Source organism: Triticum dicoccoides, chromosome 7A (assembly GCF_002162155.2).
Source record: "Triticum dicoccoides isolate Atlit2015 ecotype Zavitan chromosome 7A, WEW_v2.0, whole genome shotgun sequence".
NCBI lineage: Eukaryota > Viridiplantae > Streptophyta > Magnoliopsida > Poales > Poaceae > Triticum > Triticum dicoccoides.
Genome location: NC_041392.1, coordinates 184,240,004 through 184,250,371, shown reverse-complemented (window position 1 = coordinate 184,250,371; position 10,368 = coordinate 184,240,004). Strand labels below are relative to the sequence as shown.

At 49.2% G+C, this 10,368-nt stretch overlaps 2 protein-coding genes across 2 annotated transcripts; one reads left to right on the top strand and one right to left on the bottom strand.

The window, feature by feature from the left end:
• Positions 1 to 1,403: 1,403 nt before the first annotated feature.
• On the top strand, positions 1,404 to 6,478 carry LOC119329262 (putative U-box domain-containing protein 42). The gene is made up of 4 exons (XM_037602275.1): positions 1,404 to 1,747; positions 2,509 to 3,609; positions 3,792 to 4,101; positions 4,540 to 6,478. Exons 1-4 carry the CDS (start codon positions 1,742 to 1,744, stop codon positions 6,165 to 6,167), a joined length of 3,045 nt encoding a protein of 1,014 aa, XP_037458172.1. The 5' UTR covers positions 1,404 to 1,741; the 3' UTR covers positions 6,168 to 6,478.
• A 270-nt stretch (positions 6,479 to 6,748) lies between these two features.
• On the bottom strand, positions 6,749 to 10,035 carry LOC119329436 (transcription factor bHLH49-like). The gene is made up of 8 exons (XM_037602481.1): positions 9,791 to 10,035; positions 8,879 to 9,524; positions 8,569 to 8,796; positions 8,416 to 8,481; positions 8,168 to 8,236; positions 8,006 to 8,077; positions 7,741 to 7,923; positions 6,749 to 7,425 (listed from the first exon to the last, which is right to left on the bottom strand). The coding sequence occupies exons 2-8, from the start codon at positions 9,491 to 9,493 to the stop codon at positions 7,336 to 7,338; spliced, it is 1,323 nt and encodes a 440-aa protein (XP_037458378.1). The 5' UTR covers positions 9,494 to 9,524; positions 9,791 to 10,035; the 3' UTR covers positions 6,749 to 7,335.
• Between the last annotated feature and the right edge of the window lie 333 nt (positions 10,036 to 10,368).

Genomic DNA, 10,368 nt, shown 5'->3' with positions numbered 1-10,368 from the left:
ATCGTACGCACCTCCACCCCTGAGCAGCACTGTTGGTACTACTCTGATAGCCATGAGTATTTTGCTGCGGGGCATAACCATGCATGATTAGATTAGATTAGATTAGCAGTGAATCAATGTACATGATTCCAGCACGATGTAGTAGCGACTAAATAAATCTCAACAACTTCTTAACCCTAAGAGCATCTACAGCCGGGCGCTCTAAATTCTCCTCAAACGTCCGGGCGGCCCGCTCGGACACTGACCGGTCACGATTTTTCGATTCAGACGGACGCTTCAAAGGGGCCTCAATGTAGCCATGCATGATCTTCACCATATCCAAAAATGTCAAATTTTGATAGTCCGATGGCATATTTAGTTAGTAATGATGGAGTAGCCGGACAATGTGTGTGCATCGACGTAGTTGCATGAGTTTGCGTGAATTTGAGATGTGATAATTGAGGTGTCCGAATGTGGATTACATTATTTGAGAAGTGTCCAGTCAATGCCTACGGATGCACCCGGGCGTGTCCGCGGACATTTGAGAGGGCCGGATTTGCCCGTCACACTGTAGATGCTATAATAACTTACTTCTTCCACTCGCAACACAATGTACTAATGTGCCTTTTTTTTGCGGGGGAATGCAGGAGTACTACTGTAGCACTTGCTAGCGCCCTCGCTGAACGCCTAACCATAACCATATCTAGATCGACCGAAAAACTAAATCAAATGCTTTTCTCCTCTCACAGATGATGGTTCTTACTTAATGAGCTTCGCCACCACCGTTCAACCGATTTGGGGATCATCAATGCCCGCTGCCATGCTATGCCTTCATGATGAGGCAAATGGAGCAAAGAGCAGAAAGAAGGAAGCGTATGATCCAAGAACTCATGAATCAGGGCGGTCGACAGCTCAAAAAACGCCGCCATAATGCTGTCTCTCGCCTGCACTTTCCTTCACGGCTTCACCACCACCGTCTGAAATAGGGTAATTCTGCGAACGTACGTAGAAAAGAAAACATGCAAAGTTTCCAAGAAGTTGTCTTTGATCATCAACAATTCAAAAATGACCCTGGCGAATACACATTTGCAGGGCATCTTTTTCTTTTTTTGCGAGTGACATTTGCAGGTCATCTTACTTGACCGAAACTTCAGTGCAACTAACGTTGCCAAGTCGTCGTGGACAAAGAACGAGCGCAGTGCAGTCGACACGCCAGGCCTCCGCGGACAAAAATAATGAAGGTGGCATATTGTGGCGGTGTCCGTTGCAAGCCAAGCATGCGGTCGCCGGGCAGCACCCCCACCGCCAGCAAAGTCAAACGCCTTTGTACGCTTCCCACGGCGCACTCCCCACACAAAATTATAAAACAAGCGCGGCGGGGGCAGGGGCACTACCGGGAAGTCCGTTAGAAAATCGGGCCGCTTTACCGATCTCCAATCCAGGGAGCCAAGCCAACCGGCCAGGCCAGGGAGGAGGTTGCTTTAGACCTCACTTGACTGGGTCCCCGTGCGGCGCCATCTCCCATCATTTCATTCCTCTCGATTCTTCTGCCGCGCTCAGCCGGGCGGTGCGGCGCTGTTCGTTCGTTCCTTCGAGGCCTGGACGGCGCGGGGGCGGTGGCGGTGAGCAGGAAGCGGAGGTGGAGGAGAGAGATAGAATGCTCCCGCGGCGCCGGTAGCCACCTTCTCCAGGGGTCAGCGCGGCGGGGGGCGGGCAGGAGGAAGCGGAGAGCCCGGGCTCGTTCTCGGGGGGCTTGGATTGGATGCAGGTATGTGCCGCTGAGTCGCCTTCTCCTCTCCTCCCGGTGACGAGCTATTTGGTTGTTTCGTTCGATTCAGTTCAGGGTGGTGTCAACTGTCAAGCCTCGCGCAGGTTGTCAGGAAATAAATTACGATTCATGTGTTGTTCTTGGTTATGCCCATGTTGCGTTGGGATGCTAGGCCTTGTGTGAGGGAAGATAATCATAGGGTTTTAGCTCTATGGACTACACTTGGGCGGTTTTGTGTGGATTTGGCATGACGGAGAATGGGGAAACGGAGCCGAGGCCGTGCCTGGTGCTCAAACGGGCAATTCAACTGCCATTCACTTCTTCTTCCTCCCCTTTGGGGCATTTTTCGTGTTCTTTCATTACAGGGAGTAGGCGAAAAACCAGCGCGTTCCCCATTTTCAGCCGCTTCGTAGTACAAGTCTTTGATTTGGGCTGTTTATTGTTTTCATTTTCAGCAAAGTAAATTCCAGTTCTTATTCGTTCATACTTACGGGAGAGATGCCACTTTCTTAAAACCATTTTGTCAACAACCCGGGATTGGGGGAAAGTGGCAGCCCCGTATCGTATCCTCCGACTGTTGTAGAATCAATTCCCCCGTCGACTTCAGATTGTTTTCATCTAATAAAGTCTGTCGGTTCATTCTTTATAGTTTGCTGGTGACCTGGTGTGAACTCTCAACCATCATTTTCCATGAGAACAACCCGTCTTTATTTGTAGTTGGATGCATTTGCTTGGGCGCCTGACATGTACTTATTTTTCAGAGAAGTGGGGGGCAAGCCCGGAAGGCGGCACTCGCCGAGTCCATAGCGGCAATCTCTGAGGTCATGTCGACAATGGCCTCCGCTGACGTCGGCCAAGAGAAGTTCTTGGACGCAGGCAGCCGTCTTCAGCGCGTGCCCCCGGCGACATTGGAGGTGCAGAGGGTTCAGAATTCTCCGGCCAATGTGATGCACGTAGCCGAATATCTGGCTGCCAATGTCGACCTCGCCAAGGACCTCGTCGCTCGGTGCAGCGCCGTCGCGCAGCAGCTCATGGACGAAGACCTCCAGAGCATAACCGAGGACCTTGATAATGTGATAAAGAACATCGGTCATGAGCTCAGCAGGATACCTGCTTCAGCATTTGGTAGCAAGAGGTGTGCGGATGCAGCAGTCGGTACGCACCTTCAGGTCACTGCAAACGGGCAGCATCCTAATGATCAGCGTTCCTGTGATGGCTATTCTGAGGGCAACATGACGATAGTTGTGGCAAATGATAGACCCAAGAGAAGAGCACTGCACGACGGCGACATGCCAAGGTTGGTGGACTTCCTGCAGGGAATGTACCATGAGTCTCATGAATTCGGTGGACAGTCATTCAGTTCACTCCCTGAAGTCGCAGAGTACGTTGAGCCGTTGTATGATTCTTTCTTCTGCCCACTGACAAATAAGGTCATGGTTGATCCAGTGACTACTGAAAGCGGGATAACATATGACAGGAGAACCATTGAGGAGTACTTTGACAGTTTAACGGATGATTCTGAACCTGTGATCTGCCCGGTTACGAAAATAGCAATGCAGAGCAAGACTCTGAGGACTAATGTTCCACTCAAGAGCACAATCGCGGAATGGATTATGAGGAATGAAGCAACACGGATCAGAATCGCGCGTACTGCTCTCTCACTGGCAAGGACGGAGGCTATGATACTTGAAGCCATACATGAGCTGAAGCTGCTTGCCAGGACGAGGAGGAAGAACAGGGAGCAGATGCACAAGATTGGCATAACCAAGTTCCTTGCACGTCTGTTAGAGCACAAGGATGCACTGATACGCTGTGACTCACTGGAGCTCCTCTGCCTGCTGGTCGAAGATGAGCCAGGAAAGGTAAGGAAGTCTGAAATGTGTTCAGCTTTCGTGAAATCCCAGCTTGGCCATGTCAAAATTATTTTTCGAAATCACCATGTGAAACTTAATGAAATGCTGAAATTATTGGTAGAGTCCAGTTTCAATTTGTATTGGTCCTGCATCTTAGATTAACAACTCAAATGTTGCCTCGTGACATGCAGGAAATCATAGCAAAAACCAGAGCTGTCTCAAGGACAATAAAGCTGCTTTCTAGTAGTAGTTCGGATGAAAGACATGCAGCTATCTGTTTCTTGCTAGAGCTTTCAAAATCAGAGTTACTATTAGAAAACATCGGGGCAACTGCTGGAAGCATATTAATTCTGATCACGATGAAATTCAACAACTCAGATGATCCAATTACTTCAGAGAAGGCCGGAGAGGTCCTCCAGAACCTGGAGAAATGCCCAAAGAATATCAAGTACATGGCTGAAAGCGGCTACTTGGACCCTCTCCAAAGGCATCTCGTTGAAGGTAATATATTTTACCTGTGCAGAAACATACCTGACCTCCTACATTTTTTTTAACTCTTCCACATAAAACATTGAAAAGAGCAATTTTGTCTTGTCAAAATCCAAATTTAATATTTTGAAGTATCTGAGAACATTTCCCTTGCACTGATAAGAATAGTTGCCATTTTGTCCAAACACTTTCTAAACTAGCATTTTGTCCAAACAGTTTCTAAACTAGAATCACTATAGTAGGAGTTACTGCCTATGTTTCTAAACAGTATGTCAGTACAAATTTGTTTTGCAACAAGTGAACTAAATCTCGAGCTCAAAGTAGAAGTCGTGCACTGGTGACTGATTTGAGGGGTTTCCTAAAAAAACTCGATACTATTCATTGTACATGCAAGTTCGCAACCGCTCGTGCCAAACATCATTAGCTAACATGAATATGTGCATGAAACAGGGTCGGAAGATGTGCAGATGGAGATGGTGGGTTATCTCGGCGAGCTAGTCCAGAAGCAGGAGATGACCATCAACATTGCCGGGAGCGCATCGGAGATACTTGTCAAGATGGTGCACAGCGGCAATGCTAGTATCTGCAAGGCGGCGCTTGATGTCCTGGTCCAAATCTCTTCTCACCAGCCCAATGGCAAGACACTTGTGGACGCAGGCGCTGTTCCAGTCATGGTTGAGGCGCTCTTCATTCGAAAGATCGATGATGAGCCCATGGGATCCAAGACCGAGGCTGCAGCAGTACTTGCCAACATTGTCAAATCTGGCATGAACCCGGAGGCCATCGTTGTCAACAAGGAAGGTCATGTTATCACGTCCAAGTACTCGGTGTACAACTTTGCACACATGCTCAGATGCTCCATGCCCGACGATCTCAACCTCAACATTTTGCGTGTGCTGCTCGCGCTCACCGCGCTCCCCAAACCGCTTGCCACGGTGGTCTCAGTCATGAAGGAGCAAGACAGCAGCCAGACCGTGATCGAGTTCATGGGTTCACCTAGCGAGGCACTTGGCATTGCTGCGACGAAGCTGCTCACTGCATTGTCCCCACAGATGGGGCACACCATTGCCGAGAAGCTCTGCAAGGTGCCTGGGCAGCTGGGCAGGCTGATCAGGAGCATCAGCCAGTTGGGGCGGATCACGGAGCGGCACGCTGTGTCTGCGACGCTCCTGTCAAAGCTGCCCTATCAGCATCTGACACTCAACCTCGCGCTGCTGCACCAGAACGCAGTGCCGACCATGCTGGCCAAGATAGAGGAGATGCAGCATGGCGGGATGCGGGCGAGCCGCCATGCGAAGCCATACTTGGAGGGCCTCGTGGGCTCGCTCGTCCGGCTGACGACGACGCTGCACGACCAGGATGTGCTCCAGGCAGCCATGGACCATAACTTCACCTCGGTGCTGACCGATCTGCTCGTCCGGTCGTCAGGCAGTGACGAGGTGCAGCGGCTCGCGGCGGTCGGCCTCGAGAACCTCAGCCAGCAGTCGGCGAACCGGTCGAAGCCGCCGTCCGAGGAACAGCAGCCCAAGAAGAACATTCTCCGGCGCCTGCGAACCGGCCGGGTGCACGACAACCGGAAACCGCCTGCGCACAGCCGTCTCTGCCCCGTGCACCGAGGCGTGTGCTCTCCCGCCGCCACGTTCTGCCTGGTGGAGGGCGGCACGGTCGAGTGCCTCCTCGGCGTCCTAGAGAGCAACGAGAACAGTCACGTGGTCGAGGCCGCACTGGGCGCGCTCTGCACGCTCATGGACGAAGGCGTGGACGTGGTGGGCGGCGTGGCCGTGCTCACCGAGCACGACGCTCCGCGGCACATTCTGCGGCTGGTGCGGCAGCACCGCAACGACGAGCAGGGCAGCGGCGCGGTGCTGCGGCGGTGCTTCTGGGCCCTGGAAAGCTTCCTCGAGAACGGCGGTGACCGGTGCGTCAGGGAGGTCACCTCTGACCGTGCCCTGCCCAGCGCGCTGGTGGGCGCCTTCCACAAGGGCGACACCGCCACCAAGCAGGTCGCCGAGAGCGTGCTCCGGAGCCTGCACCGGATGCCGGACTACTCGGCCACCTACATGTCCGTCGAGCTATAGCGAACATCCCTTTGCCGTCTTCTTGGCTTCATACCATCCATCAGCTGGTGCATTGTTTGGTGTAACTAGATTACAAAGAGAAAACGAGGTAAAAAGGAATTTCTGCAGATGCAATGTAACTAAAGTGTCATAGTGGGTATGATATTGTATAGTTTCGTTCTTGTTTGTCTTCTTAGGTTGTAATTAAGGCTAGGCTTTGATGATATTCGTTAACATAAGATTGTCTTGGTTGGTTTGGGTTTTTTCTCAGAAAAGATGTACTGCAAAATTGTATGTATCCAGAGCAAAATTGTATGTGGTTGCAGAACTCATTTGAGATTCAGTTTTAAGATATTGTGCTCACTTAAACTGGCTTCAGAACTACGTAGTTCAACATGCTAAATTCTGTAGTTCTACTCGACTGACTACGCTCATGATCTTCCCTTGAGCAAATTCGTCGAAACAAGATTTGCAGTTTCTTTGATGCTTTTGTCAACTATCCAAGTTCAGATGAGGCGATCACGATGAAAATAGCACAGATGCCTACAGTTTTTTTGGAATTCTGGAAGAGCAGATGCCTTCACTGTTTCTTCCACACATAATCACGCGCTGAAAATACACTCATAATATTCTCAAGAAATCGAAAACCAGTACACAGTTCTATATGGTTGCATGCGCAGCCATAGAAGTACAACAAAGATTCTTCTTTCACTCTCACGATACTAGCAACTAACAAACCAAAGGCTGTTATATTATACCGCGGAGTGTGAATCTTGCAGAAAGAGAGCATTTTACAATATTACTGGGTCTGAACTAGATGGTACCCAGATACAGCCACCTTCTGGCAAAATGGAACTCACCATCATGATGCAAAGATTGTTGAATCACCAATAGTTATACACGTAAATTTTCAGAGGAGAATGTAAAGCTTGAAATCTCCATGTGGACGTCCCGAGAGTCGGATCTCCAGCTTCCTCCAATAGCAAATGGTACATCTGAGGAAAGGGCCTCTATAGGATATCTCAAGTGCTGATTCCAATATTGGGAAATCAACAATTAAGCAATTTGGATGGATATACTTCAGTGCTCAAATGCGAGCTAGTGGAACAGTGTCAACAAGCTCACATGTTGTTCTGTTGAAATCTCTTGGCCCGTTATGATTTCTTGCTTCGGTTGCGGAATCTATTGCTCAAGGTTTATCATTTGATTCATGGTCATTAAACAGGGTAAAAGGCATCCCAATCACGTTGTGGAACTCTCCATCAAAATTATTGGGCACCTGTGCAATATGCTCAAGTCATAAGAGGATAAATCTGATCGAAATGAACAAAAGGACTAGTAATGAACTAGTAATTCTGGAGCTACCACATAATACAGAACTGCACCAGGCTTAAAGGAAATCTAGAAGGTACTCTCTTTTCAATAGAAGTTGTAATGAACTAGTAATGCATGTACTACCACACAATACAGCACTGTGGTAGGTCTATTGGAAATCTACCAGGTACTGCCCTTTCCTATTGATGTCCATCAATCTAGCATTTGTTTTAAAGGGCTTAAAATGAGAAACATAGGCACAATAAGTGATGGGACAAACCTGATGTGTGGCCTCTTTGAATGTACATCCTACCGGAGCATTTGTTACCCTTCCAAATGCATCGGCGGGATTTACAATGCTGTGCAACGCAGCTTGAGAATGTTTTGGTGGATGCAAAAATTGATGGCCAATGTCTGGTAAGAAGCCAAAGGTAGACGATGCAGTTCCTTGAGACTGAAATAACTGTATGTATGGAACATATATCAGCACAAGGAAAACAAATGAAATTTAATTAACAATAAATATCTGGCAGGGGGTTACATACATCCTTAGATAGAATGCGCTCTATGTTGAAGTCTAGTGCTGGATTGACAGCTGAAAGTTTCATCGACAAAAACTGCCCAATATGCACATACAGGGTCAACAAGTTCACATTACAGCAAAGAGCAAAAGCTGCAAACAATGTTACAAGTAGCGGACATCATACCTCAACTTGCCGCTGTAATGATTGAACATAATTGATTATCTCATCCAGCATAACGGCCTTACCAATGACCTGGTATACAATCTTGCTTGTGAAAATAGCGAATGGCAATAATTTGAATTGTGGAGATAATATACAGCTAAAAAGTGCTGACTTCCTCATTTAGCATGCAAATAAGTTTTTCTATGGCAATAATTGTGGAGATAATATACAGCTAAAAAGTGCTGACTTCCTCATTTAGAAGTGCTTACTTTACTACAACCAGGAACAAGGTCCTGAAGAAATTTCATCCTTTCACTAATCTTTTCCCTCCGAACCTGTATTGCAAACAAATAACACTGAAGCTAAGTAGCTAGAAATACCATTCGATAAAGGTAGTTCAGGGAAGATAACTCGGGACTTACCCTTTCTGCAAGACTATGGCTGTTTGTAGCCTGGCCACTTCGAGCTCTTATATGAATGTAATCTTCCTTTGGCGCATCAGATTTATCCTCAGTTTGCTTCCCGTTGGACTTTCTGGATGTCCCAACAGGCCTCTTTGGTTCATCTTTGTCGTCGTCATCTTTCTCCTGCTTTGCAGCCAGAGTTGCCAATTGCTGGCTCCCTTCTTGTACATGCTTCACCCCACGATCCTTCATGAGAAAATCGAATTCTAAGTTCCATCAAAATCACGACACAAATTCAGCTATATAACAGGGAGGATTAAACAAGTACCTGGCTTGGTCTTTTCCTCTTCTTGGGACAAGAGACACTAGGCCCTTCATCCTGACCAGCGCCACCACTGCACTCCGGCTTGCTTAACTCCTTGCTAGAGGCATCAACACCATGTGAACTCTCGGTGTCTCCTTGCTGCCTATCACCGGTCAATAATGCATCCTTGCAACCTTCGTCCACATTCATCTCCCTAGACGTCTCAATATCGTTTTGGAAACTACCCATAGCAGGGTTCCTAGAAAAAGGGTGATCCATCATGGCTCCAAGACTGTTTGCACTTAAGCCAGGAAACCCTGCCCCACAATCCATGAACCCCGACTGGGCGCCGGGATATGCGGGCGTCGCTGCTGACAGCATCCCCAAGAACGAGGAGAACTGGTGCCCATTAAGCATAGCGTTAGTGTTGGTCTCCCCCAGCCCGAAGTTCTGGCCAGGTGGGTTCCACAAGCCAGGAGGGAACGGGTTCCCCATGGCGGCCAGCGCACTGCTGGAAGAATCCATCTGAGCTTCCGGCGAGAGCGAGAACCCGGGCCCGTGGAAGCTCGGCTGCTGGCCGTGCCCGCTGGGCTGGTTCTTGTCCTCCAAATCAGCGGCGTTCTTCTCATTCGTCTCCATTTCGCTTCTGTCACTCCTGGAAGACCGAAATCTGCGATGCCAACAAAAGGTAAGTTTGAGATTCGGCGCTGCTTCAGACCTCAAACCTCGACGCCACAAATCCAGCAGCCGCACAGGGATGCACCGCTTAAAAGGGAATCCGGTGAGCCGAGTAAATCCAATCTCGGATACTAATAAATAAACAAATGCAGTGCAGTGAAAGCAACGAGAGTGCAAGGTCTGGATCTAGATGGTGCGCCGAAAATTTCCAGAGGTCAATGGGGTCTAGCCAATCGCTGGACGGCAAAATGCGCATACCTCAGAGGCCAATGGCCGAAGCGGCGGACGGGGTGGAGGCGGCAGGGACGGCGGCGGCGGCGGACCGCGGGGAGGGGTTGGGGGCGGGGCGTGAGGCGTCGGCGTCGAGCGACGGCACGGCGGCGGCTGTGGGGCACGGAGACGGAGGCTCCACGGGGGCACTTGACTGGAGTGGTACTAGTTCAGAGGCGCATCGGGTGGGATGGGGATGGGGATTGGGGTCGGGGTTGGGGTAGGTGCTCGGGAGACGAAGAGGAAAGGAACGTACGGGACGGGACGTTTGGAGAGAGAGGAGGTGGATCTTGACCATGGATGGAGAACACGTATACTATAATTTATGTGATTAAACTAAGAAATCATGATCTTTTTGCATGTAAATAAATACGAGTAGACAGCAGGGAGAGTGCAGAGATCTCACGCTCTCGGCCCCAGAAGGCCACAACAGTGTTGCTCCCGTGATAAAAAGGTTATCATAAAAAAATACAATTTTTTAAACTAGCCTACAAAAACATCTTACTCCCTCCATTCCACAATGTAGTGCTTTCTCTATCCACGTGCTCCAACTTTGACCGTAAATT

Coding starts and splice junctions, on each gene's coding strand:
- LOC119329262 (XM_037602275.1), top strand. Junction 3,610..3,791: donor TCGAAGATGAGCCAGGAAAG/GTAAGGAAGTCT, acceptor CGTGACATGCAG/GAAATCATAGCAAAAACCAG. Junction 4,102..4,539: donor CCAAAGGCATCTCGTTGAAG/GTAATATATTTT, acceptor TGCATGAAACAG/GGTCGGAAGATGTGCAGATG.
- LOC119329436 (XM_037602481.1), bottom strand. CDS start 9,493: ATGGAGACGAATGAGAAGAACGCCGCTGATTTGGAGGACAAGAACCAG. Junction 8,482..8,568: donor GCCATAGTCTTGCAGAAAGG/GTAAGTCCCGAG, acceptor TTTGCAATACAG/GTTCGGAGGGAAAAGATTAG. Junction 7,426..7,740: donor TCAAAGAGGCCACACATCAG/GTTTGTCCCATC, acceptor CATATTGCACAG/GTGCCCAATAATTTTGATGG.